Source organism: Euwallacea similis, chromosome 1, assembly GCF_039881205.1.
Source record: "Euwallacea similis isolate ESF13 chromosome 1, ESF131.1, whole genome shotgun sequence".
NCBI lineage: Eukaryota > Metazoa > Arthropoda > Insecta > Coleoptera > Curculionidae > Euwallacea > Euwallacea similis.
In genome coordinates this window covers 7,560,342-7,587,534 of record NC_089609.1, presented here as the reverse complement: position 1 = coordinate 7,587,534, position 27,193 = coordinate 7,560,342, and the positions used below count along the sequence as shown (strand labels likewise).

At 34.7% G+C, this 27,193-nt stretch overlaps 3 protein-coding genes across 4 annotated transcripts; 1 reads left to right on the top strand and 2 right to left on the bottom strand.

Moving 5' to 3' along the window:
- The first annotated feature begins 31 nt into the window (after positions 1-31).
- Positions 32-27,057, top strand: goe (gone early). The gene is made up of 13 exons (XM_066388817.1): positions 32-993; positions 2,734-2,869; positions 3,145-3,303; positions 20,270-20,481; positions 20,541-20,741; positions 20,896-21,127; positions 22,229-22,446; positions 23,369-23,667; positions 24,059-24,226; positions 24,286-24,388; positions 25,792-25,887; positions 25,942-26,018; positions 26,072-27,057. Exons 1-13 carry the CDS (start codon positions 625-627, stop codon positions 26,160-26,162), a joined length of 2,361 nt encoding a protein of 786 aa, XP_066244914.1. The 5' UTR covers positions 32-624; the 3' UTR covers positions 26,163-27,057.
- Positions 11,859-14,006, bottom strand: LOC136409101 (uncharacterized). Its single transcript, XM_066390418.1, has 4 exons — positions 13,803-14,006; positions 13,546-13,748; positions 12,364-12,472; positions 11,859-12,306 (listed from the first exon to the last, which is right to left on the bottom strand). The coding sequence occupies exons 1-4, from the start codon at positions 13,821-13,823 to the stop codon at positions 11,935-11,937; spliced, it is 705 nt and encodes a 234-aa protein (XP_066246515.1). The 5' UTR covers positions 13,824-14,006; the 3' UTR covers positions 11,859-11,934.
- LOC136412127 (uncharacterized) lies at positions 16,317-17,726 on the bottom strand. Of its 2 annotated transcripts, XM_066395056.1 has the most exons (3): positions 17,688-17,726; positions 17,292-17,631; positions 16,317-17,219 (listed from the first exon to the last, which is right to left on the bottom strand). In XM_066395056.1, the coding sequence occupies exons 1-3, from the start codon at positions 17,700-17,702 to the stop codon at positions 16,561-16,563; spliced, it is 1,014 nt and encodes a 337-aa protein (XP_066251153.1). In that variant the 5' UTR covers positions 17,703-17,726; the 3' UTR covers positions 16,317-16,560. The 2 variants fall into 2 exon arrangements, with proteins under 2 accessions (XP_066251153.1, XP_066251144.1); XM_066395047.1 differs by having other exon boundaries at positions 16,317-17,631.
- Positions 27,058-27,193: the final 136 nt, after the last annotated feature.

Below are 27,193 nucleotides of genomic sequence, written 5' to 3'. Positions count from 1 at the left end.
GTTTTTGTTTTGTTTTTTTATAGCTTCAACTTCAAACTTCGACGGTTGATGGGAAGACTGGATCGCATATCCAGTAGCTCATTGAGTTTTCTAACTTCCGGTGTATTAAAGTGCTATTAATTAAAGATTCTAAAAGCGGCAAAGTTGAGACATATTCTTACTGAATTGGACTTTTCCTTAAACGTGGCCTCTCAAAAAACCGTCTCAAAGCGACCGCAATCGTTGTCGGACTGCGAATAAGTGAGTGAAAGTTTTCGAGTTTGGGGCCGAAAAAATTCTCTTTTGGGGAAGACCGAGAACGGGGCAGAACTAGGTGGTATCTCTTGTGTTATTTTGGTATTTGCATCGATAGCTCAGTCTTTAGCTTATTTCGTTATTTTCATCAATTTATTTGGCCCCTACCGGCCTCTACCAGCCTATAATCAACAGGTTACTCACCTTTACACAGGTGGTTTTCAGTCTTTCACAGCCTGTCTGACCCGCATTTTTATATGGCCGAATACCTTATAAGCTCAATTCTCATGCAATTAAGGTTTAAGTTCAATAAATTATCGGATAATCTCTAGTTAGCTTTATCTTCAGTATAGAAAACATGTCATAACTTCTCATGCAATACACTCCACAATGTCCACTAAAGAGGCCCTCTCGATTGACCCTGAAACCCTAAAAAATAATGGCTCTGCCTTGGCTAAAAATTGCCAACTAGATGACCCCAAAGTGGACAGTACAGGTAACACTGAAATAGACCCTTGCTTAAATCAGTCCAATGACTCGAAACCAAGGAAGACCCCTCTTTATGAAAAGTGTATTTTGAATTTGCAACTCAGGACAGGCTTATCAAGAAAGTGGGTCCTGGTCTTTGGTTTTTTAGTGGTCTTATGTGCAGTTTTTATTCTTGTGATATTGGGCCTTGCAGTAGCTTGGCCGAGGGTACCCCATATGTTTGGATATGATTTATGCCGGAACCCTGCATGTTTAAGGGCAGCCTCACAGGTAACTATAACAATTAGAATAACAATCTGTTAAGTGTAAATCTGAGATTACCAGCTTGATAATAATATCTCTAATTCATAGCCCTAAAGGAAATTTTTGTTTATAACAACAAATGCGAACAGATTTATGACTATGAATTAAGTAATGAAGTTGGACAATGTGGGTATAAGAATTACTTGGATTTTATGTTTTGTTTATTTGATTTGCCTTTCATACAGCATGTGTTAGTAAGCCCAACTAGTGTTGGGAATTTATTAATGTTGCCTATACAAATGTTATGACTAAGCATAATATAATAATAAAACTTATAATGGTGTCATTATGATGTGCTGGTTTCCCTGCTGGTATTTGCCTTGAATGTAATTACACCACTAAAATAGTGAAGAATTGAAAATGTCCTACCATTTTATTTAAAATAGAAATGGTTTATCTTCAGAAAGTAAATATTTGGCTTTGCCCCAGGTTTTGACTAAACTTTAATAATAATCTGGAGAAGTGGCATATTTTCTTACCAAAAGTAAAAGAGTATAAGTAATTATATGACTGACAACACTTATTTTAAAATTACACCACCTGGAAAATTTAGACGAAAAATTGACACTGTAATATCGCTTTTTTTTTCGTGTAATTATTCTTTGGGTTGAAAATTTTTAATAAGATATGTTTCCTTTGAGATTTTTGATCTACTTAATTGCCTGGGTGTTTCATTGGGTTTCCAATAGGTATAAGATATAAAGAGGGTCAGTATGGGGATCAGGGAAATGATGAGAGATATAGATTTAGCGAAATTTCAGATTTAATAGGTGTAGAAAATTGTGGAATTTAAAAACTAACAAAATGGCATTTAGGAACATAATGCTTATGCACCTTTTAGGTTTTGATTTATGAGTAAACTCATGGAGAAAATAATGTATCACTAAAAATATGCCACAACTTTGAAATTAAATAACTTCAAAATCCATTATCCGACTTTAGTGTTTTTTTATTTAACTATAAGTCTATTCTTTAAGAATGCCATCATGTATTTACATTTGAGCAAAAATTCAATATCATACATATATACAGCAGTTTTTTGCTGATTTTTGGAGCCCTCTCTGGATTATTCTACCATTTTTACAAAATATCGTATTTTGAACGACATTCAAGGTACATTTCTTTCCGACATTTTGCTTTTTAGTTCACTTTAATCTTTCTAATAAAAATTGCATTATTATGGTTTATTCATTGGAAGTGCACTTTTAAACTCATGTGACGTTTAACATAAATGTTATCAAGGGATCTATTGCTGGAACACGGCAATTCTCAATATTATTAATCACATTCCCTGTTGGAAGCGATTTAATCTTACAATGAGTCCTCATTATCGCCAGTTTACTTAGATTTTCCTTTTTTTAAATTAAGAATTATCGCATTGAAATAAAATATCTTCTAACATTTACATTAAAGTTAAACGAAATCCAAAGTCTACTGGCACCAAATTAATAAAATAATTAGTCAAACAAGAAAAAAATTACGCTAATTTTGTCCGATAGTGTTAACTTCTTTATATAGAAAACATAATGCTCAATTTAAATGTGTTCAGAAAACATAAAAAATCATAAATGTTAAACATTTATGATTTATTATCTTCTTGATAAAAACTAAAAATGAAATTCAACTATAAATCGTAGCTTATAGTTGAATTCAGAACAAACATAAAGAAAGAATGATAGTGATATGGAAGTTTCCTATTTGCTCCAGATACAAGAGAACCTCAATCCTTTAGTGTCACCCTGCTCCAATCTTTGGCAGGCAGTCTGTTCCCAATATGGTAAAACCGCCACCTCCCCTGTTGAGCGGCCCGTTTGGAATCTGAAGGAAATGTTAGTACTCAATGGTGAGTCAAGGTTCCAGTTACTTAGGGACCGTAGTACCAAATCAGTGTAGTAACATAGATTTTCCATCTTTTGAAATAATTTAAAAAAAAATTAACGGAATTTGACTTCGATATTCCTCTTATGAACATTTGTAAGAAGGAGATTGGTAATAAAGTGAAGATTCCATAACTTACCAGATACTTTCTAAGTAACAAAAAATGGGATATTTGGATTTAGCGATGTCATTCAGGGAAATTTTGGATTTCTTAACTTTGAAACTTTGAACTTTGAATAGAACTGGAGAAAATCAAAAACTTAATTTCCACATTGGAACCACCCCTGCATCCTGGAACAGTGACGTGGAAGATGAAGCATTTTTACGAGGCTTGTCTGGATGTTGACACCATAGCTATAGACAGTGCCAGACCGCTTACCACGATTATTTCAGAATTAGGTAAGTAATTGTTTGAGTAATTAGTTTTATTGATGTTCTTCATATTTGGTATCGGTAATAAAATCAATTGATTTGATTCCATTTAAGGTTTAAATTATTGATATGCGGTTAATAATTGAATTCAATACAAATTCGTATCAGATTTTTTGTTTCTATGAAAATTAGCCTTAAGTTAAAGTTGTCAGCTTGCTAATAATATGGTAAGAAGTATGGTTGGTTGGGAGAGTGGCATTTTTCCTGCGTTTTACAGATGATGGAATAGAGTATTATCATACCTTGAAACATCTAAAGTTTAAAATATTTTCTCTCTAAATGTTTGATATAAAGTGAGACTTAATCAAACTTTGTTTAAATAAAAGGTCGATTAAGTTGAACCTTAGATTATTTCAAAGATTGAGTGGTGTGCAGTGCTACTAATTGGCGGCATCCCTTAAACCTCCGCATAAAAATAATAGCTGTAACACATGAGAAGCTTGTTCTGTGATGTGTAAAGTGCAAAAATACGACTATATTAACTTTCAGCAAAGTATTCGGTTACCTCTTTCTCATCACTCCAGGAAAGACTTGTTTTATGCTTGATTAGTATCGATGTTTGGTCTCGTTACTGCTTTCTTTTGCAATATTGATTTTTGGGTTTGATGTCAATTTTGAATGAGCATTAGCGCACTAACAACTTGATCTTGGTAACTTTGTTTTAGGTTGTTTACATCAATGTATTGAAATGCTTTGCTTCAATTTACCGTTGTGAATTCTATTGATGTATTTTAAGGCGTAATGAAACATTCAAATTCCATAAGCGTGTTGGTAGTTAACAGTTGTAGTGAGAGATATTGTAGATGAAATCGGGGTTATACAATTTTTTTTTATCGAGGAAAATCTTCAAAAGATCTCCAGTCTGTTGTTCTGGTGGTTGAATAGTGTGGGATTCGCTTACTGCGCCTATCCACTCAAAATCTCAGGATTCCACTTGTATCCTACGCCAACTCGAAACTGTTTCGCAGGATAAACATCGGTGAAGGGGGCTGCAAAACTACACTAAAGTCATTGGTGTAGGGTACTTCCAACGGTCATTAAGAATTTTAAAAAAATAGAACAATGAAAGTTTCCTAGTTTCGTATTTCTCTATTTTACTAGAATCAGCTGTTGTACTTCTCTACATATTCTCAAATTAAATATTAACAATTACATATTACAGAAGAAGCTCGGGGTCTCTAAAACTGCCCTAAAGTCATTAGCATAGGTGGCTTCAAACGGTAATTTGCCCCTGTTATACTCTTGCTTAATCCCAAATGAAAACTGAAATATTGTGCTAATGTCATTGGCGTAGGTTGTCCCTAATGTGGCTTTTAACGTAGTAGGTAATATGAAATTTTTCAAAAATTAGAACAGCAAAAATGCTGTGTAAGATATATAACGTAAAAAAGGAGGTATTAATAATAAAATTACATTACGTGTTATTCTTATCAAATTATTGTATCTTGTCAATTGAAGTAAGGTTTTAAGACAAAATTAAAACAGCCTTATACTTTGTAAACTGTCAGCAATCCGACCTGGGTATTTCGGCCCTGAGGAACACTTTAACGTTGGTCGAAAAGTCGGTAATTTACTAACTTTAAGTAAATGTTAATTGAGATGTTGTTACATTTACATTAGCTCTATTTATAATTTTTCAAAATATGACGTCATATGAATTTTTTTGCATATTGCTCACTTTCTTTCGATTCAGCAAGCTTCCATTTGGCGATGATTATTTGAAAGTGCTAGTAAAACTGTTACATGACCTCTTTTTCTCTGAATGGTGAATGCGCTCTCACATGACCTCATGACTGGACGTTCATTGGTCTAGGAGTATGATTTTCGTTTAAATGCGGAAGGTCTCAGCTTCAAATCCTCGACGAGCCCTTAGTGTAAGATTAAAATTTTTTTTTGTACGAATTGAACTTGTAAAAACAGAACTAATTTACGTGTCGGGCAAACTGTGTTTTGTCCCGAATCTTTTTTTTTAATAAATGAATTAAACATTTAAAATGTTTGCCCTTAAACGCCGGAAGACTCTTCAAATGCAAACATTACCTTAACTAGACTATGTCAGTGACTATTTAGGAGTAATTAGCTCCGTGATAATTAAACTGTAAATTGAACTATATATTGTTTTATATCCAATTATTACAGAACTTGGTGGTTTTCCAATTAAAAATTAAACAAGTAAATAAGACATGGTATGAAACCATTCACTTTCTGACTTAATGCAACCCTTTGTAATTTTGTCCACTCATTCACATGGTTTGCTCTATTCTTATAATTTCGAACACTAAGGCAATTCTACCCACGACACGATCGACTGCGCTTACCCAGTTCTGTGCCCCCGATCGTGCATCCTTCCACCCCTATTTCGTATGGATGTTTCAGCGCCAAACCGCGAAGGTCTGAAAGCTTTAAGGGTGAAATTGCTGCCGGGGGTTGTGGCCGGTGCTCGGTTTAAACCCATGTTCGACGCTGTTACCCTGATCCTTCGCAAAAACAGGGGGTGGAAATGTTTCCTCTGAATATTACGTCACCGATCTTCAATGTTTCAATATAAATAACTAGCTATACGCGTTTTTTTTTTTTTTTTTTTTTTTGGTTGACGCAACCCCGGGGATAAAAAATCTTGTCGGTAAGACGGTACTGGAGTCCGTACTACCAGCCTGTGTGGGGTTTCACCCACTAAAAAACCCCGTGTTTGCCGAGGATTTCGAGCCCGTGCCCGAACTCCTCTATCGCGCTTTTGGGCCGCTTTTGGTTTTTGGCATGAGATAACAGAGTCAAGCGGGACGATCGCTTTTTACTCTGCCATCGCTCTTCGCCTTTTTCGTGCCTTTTTCGGTAGGTGAGTCCAATCACCGCCCGGATCTTTGACGTGAGTCACCCCGCCGACAGGGGGTTCTTCTGCCCTCTTCTGTCCTTCTGGACACTTCTTTCTTCGTCGGCTGTCTCCCTGTTTGGTTCCTGGTTCGCAATGATGAGTTTGAAGTACCAGAAAGGCTATCTGGCCTTCTTCCTTCCATCATTGCGGGGTAGCTATACGCGTAGCACCACTGAACACCACGAAAATAATAAATAATACCCGACTTAATTTTTCCAACGTGCCTTGCAAAATGCGTAATTTGGTGCAATTCAACATGTTTTGTATATTTGGACGGTAAAGGATAACGAATATCATCGTTCTTGGTTATGTACTTACTATTGAATCACATGTAAAAAAGGGAAAAGTTTTATATATTGATGAATATTTTTATGATATGATATTGGAGAAAACAAATGAACATCAGAAACCGAAAAAATCAATTAAAGTTAAGCTTTTTTAAATAGATCTACCTATCTATTAATCCATATTGGGATTCCGTGAATTTTTTACTTTTTAGAAATATATAATATATCAAGGTTTGTTCCAGTAGATTTCGATATATTTCAATTAAGAAGACGGGGTGCCCCTTTATGGTCCAATGACAGACAGATCTGATGCAGCCATGAACGATGAGTTAAAATACGTTAAATTCTTACAATAAAATAAAAGCTTGTCAGCATTAACGTCATACTACCCTATGATGAAACATATTTTCTTAAATTAATCAAATTAATAAAAAAAAGAAACAAAAATAATTACAAATGTTCAATGTGACTACCATTATTGTCAATACACTTCGTATAATCTGTGTAAGTTTCAAAGTCGTATTTGTAATAAAATCAGAATTTATCTCATTTAAATTTTATAGGCCCTATTCAATTTTTATCTCTTATTATATGTTAATTTGTTTTTTCTAATATATCATAAAAATACACGTCAATATATAAACTTTTATATAAACAACTTTTTCCTAGGTTTAACAATAAATAAACTCGCAGTAACTTATCAAATTATATTAAAAAAAAACCCTGTACAGGGTTGTACTGAAAACAAATATAGCGAGTTCATCAAGTGAGAATAAAAGTAAAAAAAGCTTACTTCAAACTTAGAACGTTTGTTGAAAAAATTTACAGTATAATATTTTTTGTTCGTGTGCCAATGTATTTTAATGAAACTTCTATTTTAATGTAGGAACTCTTAACCATCTTGGCTAGGAATGTTTCTGGTAGCCCGCGTGACAATAAATTGTGGTTTAATAATGCATAAATTGTCTCCAGTGATAATAACGTTTTAAAAATAAATTGATTGGAAACCGGGCATTCTTATACTACTCACTTTCACTCGCCGATGGCATCGCACTCGATTTTACCCGCATCATTCTTATTGCCGTTAACAGGCTCTATTTTACTTCCAATATTCCTGTTCTCTTGTCCCGATGTTCTCCCACTTAGAGTCTGTTTAGCCCTAAATTTGGGGCCTTAGTCAAGAAAAGTGTCTAAAAATTACCGTTTGTGTTTAATATACCAAAGACGAGTGAGTAGCTAGCTCTTAGAGAGCGTCTGAAGCTCGATTCCCCTCAGGAGAGCTGCTTTGAGCATATTTTTGATCAGGAGCGCAGAGGCCTTGGTCGGAAAAAAATCCCTTCTTTTGAAAACCACCCCGGACGACTTAGAGCGTCAGGGAATCCCTATTTAGAAAGTCCGACTAGCAGGGGGTTAGAAGTGGGGTTGTACTAAATAGAGGCATCGTTCCTCTTTATTAAAACACAAGTAGGAAGCTTCTTCTGGTGGTAATTGAAATACGACAAATGGTCGGCACGTCTCATCTCTTATAAAGAATATTTCTTTCCTTCTTACGTCATGGGATAAGTAAAAAGTAATTTAGGCCAGTTGAAAGAATATTCTGGATGCTTTCATACTTTTGTACGTAATCCGCAATTTCATGGCGAATCATGTAATTAAATAAAGATCTTTTAGTAACCTCAGACTCAGTTTACTTGCTAAGTGGTATTTAGAGAATAAAAACCAAACCGCAATATAATTTTGTTCTTAATACTGTTGTGGTGAATGTCCTCTATTTAACTGTTATTTGAATATTAGTCCTTAGTGGAAATAATTGAATATGCTCAAAGAGAGCGTTACTTATTGACCATTTTTGTTTAGGAATTAAAGAATACAGATTTTGCTCAAGCTTACAAGCGTTCATGTATTGTAGGAAGTTTTATAAAATGCGTGCTGAAGGTATTCTTCTATACACTACTGTTAAGTGAAGATTTCCCAGGCAGTAATGTTGCGGGAAGAGTTATTTACGTGTACAGAGCCGAAACAAGAAGATTATACCCTTGCCCGAAATGTGAGGCTTTAGAGAGTCTTTAGTCGGCCAAGGGCGCAATACTTCTTTCAGTCCGTGGTATGTACAATTATAGTATTATTTCTTTACAGTCTGTTGCCAAGTGCGTCGGGCGTTATTGTAACTTTACGGCCCGGTGCCGTGAGTGTCGAACCATAAATATAATACAACGTCCCCTGGTTATAAACTTATTGATTTCGTAATGGAAACTAAAATGTGTAAACAAACAGTTTCGATCCATTTGTGCATAAACTAATAATGTTTCCTTAACATGTTCTCTTAATTGTCCAGGTCAGCAAATGTAATAATGACACATAAATGACGGCCGAATGTCACTGGCCATAAATTCACGTGAATATGACGCTAATCATATTAGATTAATTCATGCAATTAAGTTAGGTCTAATGTAACAATTTGCTATACTGAGTGTTACAAGAAAGGAGGCCATATTCGTTAACTAGAGATTCCTTGAAACAAAAGTATAGCTTTTGGAATACCTATCATTTCCACTTTGGAGTTCTTCGTTCCTCTAGAAAATGATTTTGAATTTTTTCAAGCTAATTGCCATATTCAATATTCTCTTGTCAATTTGAATATTGTTTGTCTAGCTATTCCTTAGGGATAATTTCAACTTAAGCATGGTTCTTATTGTTTCTACCGCAGGGCCAAATTATGAATGTGCGGACAAATTTAATATCATCATATTATCTTTCATATCAAATCTTACCAATGTACTATTGAATAAATAAGCACAGTTGACGTTAATTAAATTCACATGTTCCGTTATCTCTACTTGTGTATTGATTTTTCGATAAGGGTATAGTGCTTTTACTGTCACAATGTGTATGTTTTGGATGAACTTCAGTCGTCCTTGATTTATTTAAAAAATCTGTCTTACAAATGGATAGGAATCAGGTAATGATAAAATTTTGTAACTACACAGTGAGCAGATAGATGATGGAATATATTTGATGCAAAATCAGATAGTAGCTTTTGAGAATACCGCTCAAAGTTTTAATTTTTATTTTTAATTGCACATTTTTGACATAAAATCAACATACACAAGGCGATCATTGTAATAATATAGTTATTTTCATATAAAGGATGTTTCATAATTGATGGTACATAAATGAATTATCTATTCTTTATTTAATAATATTAAGATTTAACCGAACTTGCCTATATCCAGAAGTTGACAATAACCCAACTACAAAGTGGAAAAGTTAAACATTATTTTTATATTTTTTAAAATAATTTATGAACAAAATAGATATATGGCTCAAATTTAACATTCGTAATTTTGTTAGGATGAACAATTAAAATGTTATTTAAATCTTAATGTAAAGTGAAGAGTGCGGTGTCCCCGATTCTTTTTATGCGTTCAAAACTTTCTTGTATTCTGGTATTTTCTTAAAGTGATGTTAAATACTCCCATTTAATTGCTTCAATTTCCTATGTGAAAAACCTCATACTCCCCTTACTCATTCTACATCCATACATACAAATATGCGCGTAAAGCCAATGTCAAATTTTCTTTGCCTACTGCTTCGCAAATAGTAAAAAGTTATATGCATGAGTCGTTACTTGGAATCAAAACGTATGGTTTAATTTAGATTCATTGAGTGGTATTATTAGATTTTGCTGAATTTACACGTAAATTCTTAATAATCTCATTATATTAATCAAAATAATTTGTATCAATAATTAGAAAGTTTTGTAATTATTATTGAATAAAAGTTCACGTTGGCACGTTTTTTAACAGAAATGGGTGTTACAGTGTGCGGAATTAGTAATATTGACCATAAAAACATTTTGGTGGCCAAACGTGCAGATATAGGTATTACTCTTGCCCATTACTTGGCTACAGAATACGGGATATACAGTGTGTTTCAAAATGTTGTTCAAAGATAGCTAGGTCAAATTCATCATCCAAAAATACAAAAGAAGAATATACAGGGTGTTTCCTAAATGTTGGAATCCTATACTCAACCATAAGTCATCCAAATTAATAATAAACAGTTTTTCTAGCGGCGTCTAAAGACAAGCGGATTGATTTCACATATACGTACCAATAAACTATTAATTTGGGGAACTCGACAGTAATGCATACCTAGCAGTTATGATCGTATATTTTTCTTCTTAGAGTTAGTTCTATACACAAGAGTAGCCTGAAGATTTGTCGTCCACAAGACGTACACGATTCTTGGTCCTCTCTAATTTTTAGATAATAAAGTTATTTCATTCTAAGTTGTACCTCTTATTATCTCCCAAATCCAACACTAGATGTTAGGCAAAAATTTAGGGAACTATTCTTTGAAGAATTTTAAGAATTTTTTGTCTTTTAATTTTCACCTAACATTTAGGAAACACCCTGTAGATCCTGAAATGATTCGTCACCCAAGTCGAAATATAGGATGTTAAAGTTTGAAAATGGTTCTCAACCTGTTCTTTACAGCTGCTAGAGTTTATAAGATACTTAGTTCAGGTTTGAGGTGCATACTGCTTCGAACGATATAGAAGATATGATGTCTCAGTTGGAGCTAAAAATCCACTGATGAGAATTGTTTCTCTGAATTTTTCTGATAAAATGTTACAACAATTAGATAATCAGCGTTCTCTAGGGCATTATATTAGGTGTATCCTAGAATAATATATTTATCCAAACTCTGAATTAAATAATTCATATTTTCTATAGGAGCATTAAGAAAATATTGAGGATCATTTAAACACTCCATAATTTTTGTAACGAATCATTTCTAAACCTGTCTATAGACACTTTTTCTTCGTATTTTTTATGTAGAATCTGACTCAGAACAACATTTTCGAACTCTCTGTACTTTAACAATAAGTTCTCGTTTTAAGTTACGTTTCTGAATTGTCCAGCGATAACTAAAATCTATAATTTTTCATACCAAGCTTATTTTTTTGGTGCGCCATTAATCTTTACTCAAAATATGAGTCAAAGTGCCTCAAAGTTGCTTCACTTCATTTTCGCTTGAACACCCGGTACATCATATTTTCTCATTTTAGATTTTGAAGTTTTGTGAAAATATACAAACTGTGTTTATTTAATGTTGGCGGGAGCTCCAGAGTTTTCAAAATTTTCCAATAATATCCTGGTCAAAATATGGCTTAAAGCCGGTGTTCCTTTATTTTCGTAATCAACATGAAACAATGTTGCTTTAGTCCTGTGTTAACATTACGAGCCCCATCGAGCTTAAGTGGTCCGCACCGAAAGCTATTTCTGGAAAGCTTTCAAAATCATCGAGATATGATCCATTTGGTGTTCGATTTCTTATAAATAAACCACCATTAATAATAAGCTATACATATAAGTTTCTATTTCTAGATTGAAGTACATATTATAAGGCAAAAAAAGAACTATGTTATATTATTTATTTGAGCACTCCGGCAGCTGGTCTATCATAACGATAGCCCTGATTTAAAGATTTGGTTACACTATCAACCAACGTTAAGTCGTTATTGCTATCCTCATGTTGCTGTAACCCTAAAGCGGCCTCCTGTTGCTGCTGCTTTCCGCGATACTTTATAAAGTAGACCTCAGGCCTATCCAAGGGGGCTGGCGCTAGCTGACTGGCTTTCACTTGCGGGGGTTCCTCAGGTCTCTTCACTAACACGTAAATGAGGGTTTTTTCCTGGTGAAGTTCTTGCTGTGGTTGAGCCACGTACTGAGCAGTCGGGTACGAGGGTACCTTGACGAAGATGATTTTGTAGTGTTTCCTGGTGGTCACTAGAGGTTCCTGAAGCTGCAATTTAGTGGCGTCTAATGGAAGTACTTTAATTAATTAAGGGGTACCTGGTACCTTCTGGGGTGACTCCTCAAGGTCAGGAGGTGGCACATGCACGTAGATGTGCTTTTGCACGCTCACCAAGGGTTCAGATTGGCTTTTTAGGCTTGAGAAGTCGTAGGTTCTGCAATATTGACATTCTGCTAAGTTATTTAATAGAGAATAAGAGGATAAGTTTAGTTTGTTGACACTAAGGTCAGTGTGGTTAATAGCGAACAATTGTTATGTTATACACATTCAGTTCGAGTTTTTGGGTAGTCGTTTTTATGGATGATATCATTTTTTTTGCTTCTCCAATTTTCTTTTATAGCACGACATGGACCGAACATTGTAGTCACCTAAATTAGTTTAATGGAGTTTTTTTGTAGTATAACCGGAACTGGCATAACTGAAATTTTTGTAGCATTCAATTTAAATTGGTCCCAACATAATATTTATAATCATCACCAACCTGATTTAAGTCTTTTATTGGCAACAACTTCAATGATTTTTTCAATGATGATTTCCGTCAAGAATTAATCTGAATTGATCCCTACAGAATATTTAATATTCATCAGAAGAAACCTCTATATAAATGTAGCATTTTTTAAAAAATTAAACAAAGCAATACATTTTTTTAGTAAACAAAGTAAGTGTATGTGGGATCAGAAGTAAACCGGCAAAATGTTTGTAGCAATCTCAAGTAATCTGTACCGACCTCATTGACATTTTTTGTGTAACTAGAAGTAACTTGAATTAATGCCATCGATATTTATGTAGTACCTAATCAAAAATGACTACTTGATTTTTTAGTAACCAAAAATAACCTGTAGGAAATTTTTGTGGTGGGTAATCGCAAGTAAATTCAACTAATCAAACAGAATTCTTTTAATAACCAAGACTATCTTTAAACAAGCACCCAAATTTTTGTGGCAATCAGAAGTTCCTTGAATGAAATTCCTTTACTAACTGACCTGAACTAACCTGAATTGATGTCTAAAAGTAGTTGCGGTAACTAGAAATGAATTCAATAAAGCGTTTGTATTCATTATAAATAACTTGAACCAATTTTTTGTAGTAATCTGAAATGACCACAACCAAGTTATTCGTATCTGTAATCGTTTTCGAGCTGTGTCAGACTTTAATTTACCGATTAAACAATCAGTAAAGTGCAAATATTTTTCCTTGGTGAGAAAGTACTGTACGGTATCAACTAACCTGGATGGGGCACTTTGCCCCAATATAGGAGTTCGAAGTATTGGCGTCCCATAGGAAGTAGCTGGAATTACGTCGTTGTAAGTCTGGGCTGCAGGAAGGTAACTTTGGCTCACTTGGGCAGTTGGTACTGAAGCTTTCACGGGGGGTTGGTAGTAATAAGGGAGGGCGGCTTCCGGTCTGCCATGCGCCCACCCTAAAACACACTAGCACAAAAAATTATAAAAATCTTCAAAGTTCTCTTAGTAGCTTTTACATACAAATAACAGAAAAGACCTCATAGTATCGACAATAAGTTTTCACTAGGATAAATTATTTCTGCAGGATTATATATATTGGGCAAAAGTTCGGAGTGAAAGCCAAAATTCCTTTAAAACAAATATTGTAAACTGGAGTTAGGTAAATTGTTGCGTTTTTGAATCATCGAAAATGTTTTTACAGCAATTCCTGTTTATTTAGTCGATGTAAACTTCGGCCCTGTATATCCACACAATGCGTGACAATAGGATCTTTAAGAGTAAATAGCAAAACCAGGGCTGGATCTATGATCTCATATTACGAACCGTTAAGAGAGCTTTACGGATTTTCCAGTACGGCCCTGTAATTCATTCATGTATTTATAATCTCCAATAATATTTTATTGAGGTTTTCAATGATTTCGAAAGTCGCAACAATAAATATATTTTGTAACAAAGAACAACAAAAAAAGAGAGAAATCATTGGGAAAATGATGCCGGAAGCTTCACTTACTTAAGCGATTTAACGTGTTTTGGCAGACCAAAAGAGCGTCATCCCGGTGTTGTTTGAAAAATCTGAAAATATTCACTACCTTTTTATCCAAATAATTAATGGTCTACAACATATAAATCAAGGTGAAGATTATTAATTTCCTATGTCAAAAAAATTATAAGAAACAGACAAAAGTGTATTGGTTCACATCCAGTATTTTTAGCGCCTCGTTTTTTGCGATTTTACTTTATTGTTATCTTTGTCTTCCATAAGATGCACTTCATGAGATTTTATTTTAATTACAAATAAATTATAGGTATTGCTAATGTGTATTGTCACGCAATGAGATTATGTTATTTTCATCTATATCTAGTGAATTTTTAGAAAAATTGTTTTCTGTTGTGATTTTCTATAAAAAGAGTTAATTTATTAATATCAATTTATTTTAGCGTACGGATTTTTTTCTGAAACCCTAAGCAGTGCCGATTCATATTTTAAATACCAAATAAAGAAACGCATTCATTCGAATTTAAAAAAACGGAAATACTTTTTTTCAGTAATATAAAATGCAAACGGTAAATGATGAATGATCAATCAAGTTGTTTATTTTGCTGAATTTGTCTCAGAGTATTTCAATTTTATACTAAAAGATAAAAAAATGACTTTGGTTACTTATTATTTTGAAAATTCTTTCATGACTCATAATTTCTAAAGTAGGTTAGATCTGATTCTTAAAATTAAGTTATTCATTTTTTGAATATGTATATCTATTCAGCTTTTATCTTTTTAAAATCCAATGTTGGTTCATTTCCACTTTTGGTTGGTTAAAAAGATTGGCCAACTTTTTAAAATTGTTTCTCCTAACAGTCAAACCTTGCCTGATACGCTTTTTCTTTGTTTTTCAATGTTCAATAGAAATTTAAAAATTTTTGTCGCACAGCTAGATCAGTGGATGAGAACCTCCATTTTATATTTCGATAAAGAGGTACATAATGATTTTCTATCAAAAAAATTAATAGGCATTATTTATTTTTTGCTATTTCTCCTGCTGTTGAAATTGGACCTGATACGCCTTGGTTTAGTAGAAATCTAAATCTTTTATCGCAGACCTAAACTGATGGTGGAACATATTATTACGTATTATAAATCAGTTATCAACATTTGGTAATTTATATAATTTGGTAATTTCTGAAAATCAGAGCAGGTAGTGGGTTTTTGGCAATTAAAATGCCAATTTTTCGAAGGTTCATAGACAGCCAGATCTGCTGTTGGGCACCCAAAAGGCGTTGAAAATAGTTTTTTAATTTAAATTTTTGATTAAAAAAATCTTTTGGCATTTTGGAGATCAAATCCGAAACATGTCTGGTTTAGTGGCAGTCCAAATCGTTATTTTTGTGTCTTTTCCTTGTTTGTCTCAACTCTCAATGAAGAATAATCTCTCTTATCCTGCTTATAAGCAGTGCGATAACTTGTTTATTTTAGTTACCTTCTAAAAATTTTAATATTTGTATTTTCGATTATACATTTTTAAAAGTTTGAAAGTTAAATTTTGGAAATACATCCTTGTAGTATCCAGATGCCTAGAAAATGTAGGTTGACAAAATTCAAGACCTGAACCACTAAAAAATTAGAAATAGTGAAATCCTAAGCCTTCTAAAAATTAGAACCATAATTCACCTCCGTTAGGCCTCAAAAATTAGCTTTGTATGTCTCTGATTTTAATTAAAGTGTGTCTCTGTTTGGCATTAAAGTTGCTCGTTTTGTGTTTGGTTTAATTTTTCTAAGATTTGGTTGAAATACATTTTTTGAATTCCTGGTTTGATGTTCTTTACCATTTGATTTAAGAGAATAAAAATACGGAATTTGTCATTTTTAACACACAGTCCAAATTATTATATGTTTTCAAAAATATTCTTTTTTAGTGTTGTTTTGACCTACTCTGCACGTGTTTGATTGCTGATAATGCCAAATGTTAAACAAATTTCATAAAAATTTCGAGCTAATATTCAAACCAAATAAAAGTTTTGAAGTTTAAAAAAATATTTATTCATTATAAATTAGACTTTAACATTAATTTTTGTCACCGTATCACATAAGACTAATCCACAATTAATAAACGATCCTAAATCCTCTAATATGGATGGCATAATGGTATAGTTCGTGCGCTAGTGCGAATCCTAAGTTATACGAATTTCTACCTGTGTAATGATAAATAACTATATCACGGGAGATAAATGTCTTTTTGTCAGCCACTATTTAAATTACGACATCACTTTCACTCCTTGACTCTCAGTACGGCCCTGGAACGTGCCCTGGGGGCCCGTATGATGTACTCAGCCCCCCGGAACTCGCTGAGGAACCGGAAATGAACGAACTGCTGGAACTGGATCCGTGCGATGAGGTGAAGGAGGTGAGTCCACCGCTCACCCCTGAGACTGAACCCACCAGGGCGGAACTACTGTCGTCAATAAGTCCTGCTCCTCCTAACGAGGATCCAGCAAGGCTTCCTGAGTGATCCTTTTGAGTCTTGTAGCGAATAAAGTAAACTTCTGGTTTGCTGGGTTGCGTGGGCACAGGTGCAGGAATAGTTAACTCTGGTGCTTCCTCGGGTTTCTTTACCAACACGTACACCAAGGTCTTCTCCTCGTTTTGTTGCTGGACAGGGATGGCTGGAACAGTGGGAGTGGGTGGCGATGGAGCCTTAATGAATATAATTTTGTAATGCTTCTGAGCGGGAGCCACGGGGATAATTCGCTGCGGTTGCAGATCTTCAGGCTCTGGAGGGGGTACGTGCACGTAGATGTGCTTTTGTACCAGAGTGGAACCGCCTCCTAGGGCTGATCCTGAGGAGAAACCACCCGTGAAGGAGCTACTTGATCCGCTGAATGATCCAAAGTTGCCTCCTTGCACCAACGAAGATGATCCGCCTTGGAGAAGTCCGGAAGAGCCTCCGTGCAGAAGTCCGGAAGAGCCTCCGTGCAGAAGTCCGGAAGAGCCTCCGTGCAGAAGTCCGGAAGAACCTCCATGCAGAAGAGAGGACGATCCTCCGTGGATAAGTCCAGAAGAACTTCCGTGTAGAAGCGAGGAAGATCCTCCATGAAGAAGCGTTGGAGACCCTCCATGGAGAAGTGAAGAAGATCCTCCTGAGAGGCCAAGGGTGCCACTTCCCGAAGTAGTAAGACTGATCTGGTTGATATCAGTGCCATGACTGCTGCCGGAAGTTCCAATGTTGATGCTACTAATCCCGTGGGAGCCTCCAATACTGGGTCCGGGTAATGTTAGGGCGGGTTCTGCAGGTATAGGATAGCTGTACCCAGCCTCGGGACGAGCCTGCGTAAGGACCGCAGCAGAAAGCAATATCTGAAATGTAATAATTGTGAAAATCGATAAAATCTGAGATTTTTTGCGGTTGTTACCACTAAGGCGATCATGTTGGTCGGTAACGCGGTTACCGTTAAACCGGAAGTTTTGGTCTCTCTGGTCTGTTTTAGCTGGTTTTATATTGAGAAGGGTGCCCCTCTTCAACCGACTGATGATACGCACCCAAATAATCAAGAGCGAATCGCGTAAGTTTTGTTTCTTTACCTTGCCTTCGTACGATTCAAATAACCTAAAAAATCAGCACTGTTCCGGTTTTCTTCCCTCCTCTTAACTGTGACAAAAAAATGCACCCATTGTTAATTATTCGCAATTCCGCTCCATTTTGTTGAACAAATATTTGCGTACGACCAACAAAGAAATCGGTTACGTGAGGTCGCTCTTTTGCATTATTTTTTTTGGAGAAATTTCGGACGACATCTCTTCTTTCACCTTTTGGCCGGCGGATACGTCCGTCCTCAGTATTCGCCGGATCTATATTATCGGCATCGAAAGTGGTCGGGGCCTATTATTGCACGTCTAGGCCGGTATAGATATATATATGTATATATTTTTATTATGATTCGATTGTTGTGGGTTATTCATAATCCTTCATTGGAGTCAATAGGGTTAAAATCTGGTCGTTAAGATGACCAGTCTCAAAATTCAATTTCAAATATTTATTTAAATTTGTTAATAACATTGATTAAATTTTTTTTAAAGATTTTGCTTTAATAGACTGCCGTAGCTGCTAGGCACTTAAATGAAATATTCTACAACTATTATTGTCAGACTAATTTATATCTTTAAGCCTCGACGTTCATATTTTGCTCTTGTAATTAGGTGGTAGAATTAGTTTGTAACACTAATTGAGAATTTTCATAGGTTTGGCCAATAGACAGCCAATAACTGTATGACTGAGAATTTTAACAGTCAAATAATGTCTGTTACGCTTCTGACTCCTCACATATAAGCTTGCTAATTTCAGATTTGCCGTTTGTATTTTCCTAGGAAAAACCACTGATGTAGTCAATTTGGTTAAAATTGATGTCGCTGTTAAATTTGGTTTGGTTAAAATGACCGTATTACTCATGGTGACAAGTTCACAAATAGTGTGTGATTCTTGATCAATAAGCATGTCAATGTGTAATTTTATGTCCATTTGGAAGAGAGATAATTAATATTTTTTTATATACAAGTACATTCGCATTTTTACTGTTGTGGTGGTTAAGTTTTTACAAAGTTATTTTATTTAAAAGTTGGTTCCATTCTAATTAGATATCACCTGTTACATTTATGGTGAAGCAGGTGATTTTGTATAAGTGTAGGATAAATAAAGGTTTAAACTGAATAATTGAGGTTTTATAGCATCTGAGAGTAATTTCCATTTAGCAATTCAGTGACGTAGTTAGTTTTTGTCAGTATAATTTATTGATATTTTAAAATTTTATAATTATTTTAAAAATATAATTAAGATCAATCGGGTTTCATCACTACGAAATATCGCCTGGTATTGCTCTGATTCTTGATAAATAAATTTGGGGAAAAAAATCCCAGTTCTTCTCACTAAAAGTTTGTGGCTGTGACTAACTCAGTGGTGTAGTCTGTATTTGTGATAACTGTAGACCTGTTAACATGTTAAAAGTAATTTTAGGCTCTCAAAGCGCAATTAGATTGAAATTTTTTGAAAACAGGAAACGTTCTTATCAGAACTAGTCACTTTGTTGTCTACCTCATTTGCATCAATATCACCTTACGATTTTTGCAAATTCCTCGCATTACACTTTAAAACATTAATGGACTATGTGTATTACATTTTAGGTTTTTCCGCAAAAAAGAGAAATCTACGGTCATTGCAGTAATCTTACAATTTTAGTAGGCGGAATAGTTTTTAAGACGGTTCCATTTCACTTTCCGACTGTCCCATAGATCACGCTTCAAATTGCAGTGGTACCAGCGTGAGCGGAGTTTCCGACTATTATGCAAATGCGCCCCATTTGGGTCATTTCGCGCCTCTTAATAGATTTTTTTGTTCTAGTCAATATGGGCGATAGACACACGTGGTCTTTAAGATCAGTGGCGTCTCATGATTTCACACTATCGCATCATTCTAGTCTTGTTGGTCTCCGGGATAGAACCAGAACATCACTGCTTAATTGAAATTGTAATTGAATAATAACTGTATTATTGATCGGCGAGCGGTTAATTGTGGAAAGAAAGCAACAACGCGTTTTCTTCTCTTCTTTCTCGGCTCTATAGGGGGAGATAGAATTTATGGGCGGTTTCGAAATTTTTTCAGAGATTTCCCTGCCGAGACTTTCGCCGTAATTTTTTTTATATCGAAATGTCGCAATTCTTATGTCAGTTACGCAGACAATTGCGCGTACGCCCGGCTTTGGCGGCGATCGAATGAGTGAGTCACTCTTGTAATTTTAAAATCGAAAGTAAGTGAGAATGCGAATTACTTTGGCAATGCCTGGGGATCAAGGGCGTCTTAAGCCGTGCCACAGACCGGATCGTTCAATAAAATAAATTTTCTCTTAAGCGGATTTATTTTTCTCTCATTTTTTACTTAAATTAATTACTCAAAATTCAAAGCTTTTCCTACCAAAGAATTTTATTATACATGCAATTTTTTCAGGAGGTTGGTACATACTTCGCGACTGGACCGACATTGACTTCAATGGAATGGAAGTGCTCTCCAAGTTGCAAGTCCGCTATGGGGTTTCTCCATTTTTCAGAGTGCACGTGGAACCCGACCCACGCACCCCTAACGCCCATTCCATGGTTATTTCTCCCTCCGGTCTGGGATTGCCCGATAAGGATTACTATTTTAGGGATAGCGAAGACAAGGTGACCTCATCGACCATTCTCTCGTATTCTTGCCACACTTAAGACTCGGCTCAGTGCAGGTGCTGGTGGCATACATGGACTACATCAGGGATGTGGTGATTTCGTTGAGTTCGACTCGGAACGAGGCTGCCAAGTTCGCGAAAGATATTTTCAATTATGAGAAAAGGATAGCGGAAGTTACGCCGGATGGGGCTCTTCTGTGTAACCCGATCAAGCGGAACAGCACAGCGTTGGAGCATTTGAAAATTACTACTAGCACGGTAATTGCGATTATTTTTGATTTAACGGACTGTAAACGAACTAAAAACGCTATCTATGTAGCTTCTAAAAAAAAATAGCTCAAAACCACAATTTGAGCAATCTAAATTTATTTTTCCATATTTCCTTTTCTTTTTGCCCAAAGTTCATTTTCAGATCCCATTCTATGACATCCTACAAAAAATGTATCCAGAAGTGACTGTGTCTGAAACCACGGAGGTCATAGTGACCTCACAAGAGTACTTGGATGAGGTGGCGCAGATAATCTCTTCAACTGACCGGCGCACTTTGAATGGATACCTCATATGGACGTTGGTCAGACAGTATCTGCCCTACTTATCTGATATTTACACTTCGGCGGTGAATTCGTTTTATTTTGAGCTCTACGGTAAGTACAGTTTAGGTGTATTTTTTAATACTTACGCGTATTTTTATTATAGTACACCCTAAAATATGTTTCACAGAATGAAAATTTTTGCATTAAGTGCGACTGAGTTTATGTCTCCAAGCCGTAAATATTATATACCTCATGATGCATATCTTACGTCATATGCATCTCTAGTGTATAACCTACCTAAGAGAGATGAAAATTCTGTGAGATATAAATTTAAAGATTCAACATTCGAAAAATAAACGTAGAGCGAATAAAATTTAAGGAGATTAATTGAGATATATCAAAATTTATACCAATAAAATTTAAGGGGATACAAATATGAAATATGGTTTTGTACATTATCATAACTTTTGTGCCCTTTGTCAAAATTTAGAAAGGTTTAAAAAAGTAATTCAGGGGGCATAACGTCCTTTTACCATCAAGGGTGACGGCTTTAGTTGGGATCCATTAGATCGTCCCAAAAGGACAAGGGAAATCCAGGATTCTGTTGCCAATCTACGGTTATTTCAGAAACTTAAGAATTTAGAGTACAAGGTTCCAAGTTTAACTGACAATAATCATGCGTTGTTCACTTTAGCTCCAAACTTCATGTATTTTTCTGTCGCTACATCACATTTCACTTGTTGACTTAGCGACCTTAGTTCGCACATGGGTCGTTACTAACGGGTCTACCTCAGCATTTGCTTTTTTGTGGTTGAGACATCTTTTAAACAACTTTGTTTTAAAATTATTGATAGACACTTTAAACATATTCCTGTTTAACCCATGAATATTACCAAAGACTTCAAAGAATTGGTCTCTTTTTGTCATTACAGAGTAATGCGTAAAATACCCAAATTTTTTATATGTGTGTTTGTTACTAATTTAATAGAAATATAACAAATACGAAAAATTTTTCATAATGAACGATATTCTTGTTGAAAGTCAACATCTGTAATAGTTTTCATTAAAAACATTACAACGTGTTTCCTAATAAAACGGTACAATTTTAAGGCGATATTACTTGCGTTAAAATAACAAAAAAAGTTTCCACAAACATACATTTAAAAAAAAAGAGAGAGATAAATTGATTAGTAAGTTTGAATATTCTTGAAGGTGTCTCGAGATCAACAAAAAGATGGGAATTATGTGCCTCATTAGTGCGTAAATACATGCCTCTGGCCACTGAATACCACCTGGAGAAAAGTCATCCGGTCACCCAAGACACGCGAGACACCTTGAATGCCACCTTCCGTCTGATTTTAGGCATCGTCAAAGAGAAGCTGCACACCTTCGCCCGCTCCTCGCATCTGCAGATGCATTTGGCGGATAAGGTTAGTTTACAACTTTTAGAAAACTAACTAAAAACGACATTTTTCCTCTTAAATTATTCCTATATTTACAACTATATACTGTACCCTCTAAAATCTCCCTTTCCTTTTATTTTTTGAATGTGATATTCAACGATTGAGAAAGACAAGAAGTAGCAAACAATTGGCAATATTTCTTTAAAATTGGTCTTATATTTTTCAACGAGAGTGTCATATATTAGTACTCATGTGTTGTCATTTTGTCACCAGAAATTCGTCATGCGCTTGTGCAGCGATGTATATGTAAAACATAAGATGTCATGATGACGTTACTGTCAAAAATATTACTTTTTAACGTATATTTGGTGGTGTTAGAATTGAAGATGGCGGATGGATGCCACTTTAAAAAATAAATTTTAAGAGTAGGAAGGAGGGGAGGAAAGGAGGTCGTGTGCTGCATAATTTGAAAACTTTCATGAATAAATGTGTTATATAAAAATTGGTTTCTTGAATTCGCTAGAAATGAAATGACGGAGAGAGAAAAGGCATATGATATCCTTTCCACTTACGTTTTTTTTTGAAAATGACGTCCAGCCTGTATCTGGAATACTAAGACCGAGTTTTACCAACCAAGTTATGGTAAAACTTAAGCAAATAGTCACATTGTCCAACTCATGAAATTATTTATGAACAAGACTATTTTTAAGTTGTACAGCTGTATCATTTCAAGTATCTTGTGATTTAATTTTATATACCATAGATAAGGACACTCCTAATGCATCGACGGCTGTCTAAAAATAAAAAAATATGTTTGGTATTGTTAAGTTATACGTAGTTTACTGATTATATTGCGTTGATGATATTTAATCCAGTAAATATGGTGTATGAGTTCAATACTCATATTTTCCTAATTTTTCTAAATGGGTATGCATTGTCTGTTGTGTAGCTAAACACCATAAAACTGCACGTGGGTCTTCCGGAGGGCGCTAAAACTGCACAATTCCTGAGGGACTTTTACAGTCCCCTGAAGATCATCAAGTTGAATCTTTTCGAGGGAGTGGAGAGCGCTATAACATTGCGTAGACGCACTGAAGAGAAAATGCTTTTAAATACGTTGTCTGAAGGGATTATTTTGAGGGAGCTAATGGGAGACACTCCTCGGATCAAGTACATCCCATCCAAGAATATGGTGGTGATCCCCAGAAGTTTATTGGTGGAACCTTTATTTGAGGATGGTTTTCCCAGGTGAGGGTGAGGGCTGAGGGAATTAACCCAAAATATTATATAGGGTCTTCCACCGGAAACTGCTTGGTTTGATTATGGATATACTATTAACAAGAAAAATCTGAAAATTTGGCTATGAAAGTTTTGTTTCGCTATGAAAATTTGGTTATGAAAGTTGGTGGAGATATACAACTCAAATATAATTTATTCGAAGTGGCGGTACATAAATTGAAACCTTTAAATTGAACACTCTGTATGATATTATTTTATTTTTAAATGCACTTTAGGATTCTAAGAATATTTCATGTAAGAGATCCTATCATTCCGATGTTATGGAGACTTTGACGTTTGAAATACGTTACAATATATTTTGTAACTTTAAAAATTAAACAAAATGAATTAATTATGTCAGGCCGATCTTTTACGGACGTCTTGGTGCCCAGCTCGCCTTCGCAATTTTGTCAGCAATTCTTCCTTATGGCAGCTTTTGGACTTCGGAAAACAAAATGTTGTCTCCATTTCACACACAGCCCACTGAGTCTTTCAACTCGATATTACCGAGCATTAATTGTTTGTCTCAGTAAGTATCGTTTAGCTTAAATTGTGTTTTTTTTTTAATAGAGAATTTATGATCTATAGTTACATTGATGCTAGTGGCACAACGTCAATTTCCCAATTCAAATTGAGAGAAAGCGCATTGCTGCTCGTGAAAGAGTTGACTGCCGTCAGGATTGGCAACGAGGTTTGTTGAAATTACATTCTACATTAACTTATAAGAAAATCTCGGTTCTCCATGGAAAACAGAAGTGGGTCTTTTGTATTTTAATATGTTCAAAGTTTGACTAGTGATTGAGAATAGAGAGAGATCTCTTATGTACTAGCTCAATTGGGCATATCAGACGTAAAGGGGTCATGGTAACGTCATTTCCTTGGATTTCGTCGCCTTAGGTTCATATCTCATTTACCAAAACGGGGCCATAAAACTCTAAAAGACGATCTCACATGCAGTTCTTCTAGGTCATTGATCACTTTTCATTGTTTATACAAGGGAAAGCATCTGCCTTCCATAGATAACTGAGTTTTTTAATTGAGTTTAAAGTTAAAATAATGTACAAACTGTTCGAACCAACCTTAGTCGTTTATAGAAAACATAGGATCGTTCTGAAAACTTGGTTCGTAAATGAGCCTAATCTATTCATCTAGAATATTTTTATTTTTCCGAGATTGCCTTTTATATTGAAAAGTGACAGCAATATTGTTATTTTAAATAGCATCTACCCTTTGAATATTTTTAGATCCCAATTACTTTACAATCGTGCTTACTTAATACTCTCTTATGTTTACACCCTGACCGGTTTCAATATTTAAATAAGATTTTGTTTTCATACAAAACGTTACATCAATAATGCTGTAGCGATTAATCAAACATCAAACACACTAAACAAACATCAAGTCAATATTGCCATCTATTCTACTAAATAATGTTAACTTAATCGTGGAGAAACAATAGTTTTACAGAAAACTGTGTTTATTTCGAAACTAGTAAGTTTTAGGTACAGGCATGTGAATAATTTGAAAGTAATTTTAATTCCTTTTTTTATGATAATAAACAGAGTGTTCTTTAAAAAAATTTAATATTTTTGTGTCTAGTGGATAACCTGAATTAATTTGTTTTTTCTCTCTATTTTTTTTTTATGTATCTGGGTCTCGCAGGTTTAGTTGGTATTTCTTCTCTCTTACTTGTAATTGAAGTATTTGAACAACGTGTGTTCGAGCGTGTCCGTTCCATGGCAAAACTAGCGCTTTTCCTCTTTTGTTTTTTTTTTTATTTAAGCCACGTACTCGCCAAAGATTTTATGTCCTGTGAAGAGAGAACGTGATAAGGCTATGGATAGGTCAAACTTCAAGGACAAAAGCGAAGTCCATCAGAAAATCAAATACCCGCAGCTTATAGCCTGGTTTACTAAGGAGGACTCAATAAGATTGAGCTCTTTTTACGGTCGATATTTTTACTTTTTTTTAAATCTTTTTTTATTTGATTTTTTGATGACAGTTTTCCATAAATGTTTAAGGTACAATCGATTGTCGAATACATTATATATATATATATATATATTAGATTGAACTGAAAAATGGTTTTGTTAGGCCCTTTTAGCAGCGTCCAGGGCAGACCCGCACGTGCATTACAGTGGCGTAGACCAGTATGAAGATTCCGCTCTCTATTTTTTAAGTTATGCGCAGGTATTTATTCTCCAAAAATGCTTTAGATCTCTCTGTTAAAAGAAACAATTTCAGACTATTTGTGAAGTATCCACGAATCAGTATGATCTCTTTCAGAGCATCGTCAACTTCAAAGTGCCGGCAAAGTTGCGGTAAGTTGAAAATATAACGGTTTGATTTGGTTTAAAATTTTCTTGGCAAATAGGATGGAATCGATCTGGTCGCAGTTGCCCGAAATGCGCAACTCATTTGACTGTTCTGGAGCAACGCCGAAATCGTGCCTTAAGGCTGTTTAGGCTGCCAAGACTGAGGGTATTTTGGAAAGAAATTTGTGTTCCTAGAAGTATTATTTTTCTCACAATGTTGGGGTATAGTATTTATGTAACATTACAGGGTGGTTCGCATAAGTATTCAATTTATAAGTACTGGAGAATTGGAAGAGACAACTAACAGGAATTTGGTGTGTTTTTGTTTTTTTTTACAAATGATTTAACAAGTGCAGAGTTTGCCAATTTTAACCTACGTGAACGACGAGCTGGAAATTTTTAAGTTTCCTATACTTTCGGAAGTCATAACTAGCGATTAGTTTTTACCTGTCATCGTTTCAATCCCAATCGAAATGTCAATTTGATATTTGTTCATTTTTTTACATCTTTTAAAAAAATTTGACAAATGTAAAAATTGACATAGAGGGAAGAAGTGTGAAAAATAAAGGGCTAAAATGCCAAATTTGACACTTTAGTATTTTGAAAACTGTTAAGAATCATAAAATTATGTTACCCGTAATATATGCTTAGATTTTCTAGGCGATTCCAAAAAATATTTGAACTTATAATATACTTTATTTGAACTTTCCATGTTGCCATTCATTTAGGTTAGATTATGCAACTTTACAAAAGATAAATTATGATGCACTATGGATATATTGTCTTTTTTTATTCCTCCACAATAGGACGCTTATGTGAATCACTATGTATTAAGTAGAAAACGGCCCTTTAGGTGTAAATGGGGATAAAAGCGTTTTAATTTCTTTATATCTCATTCAATTTTTCTTATCTTTTTAAAGGAATTGACGTCTTTTATTTTACCAAACTTGTACTTAGTTTGTGTAGAACATATTTTTTAAGTTTTATTAAGGAAGAAATCATTTTTAGAGCCTATATTTAATGTTTAAAAAATAGCAATAAAAGTATATATTATTTTTACAATTTGTTTTCAGATTTTACAATGTGTACACATAGTTAAATTACATTTTTAACATACGTATCTATATTTATAATTACAGATTGAGGCGAGACGTCGTGGCCGATGGTACGATGAACTATAT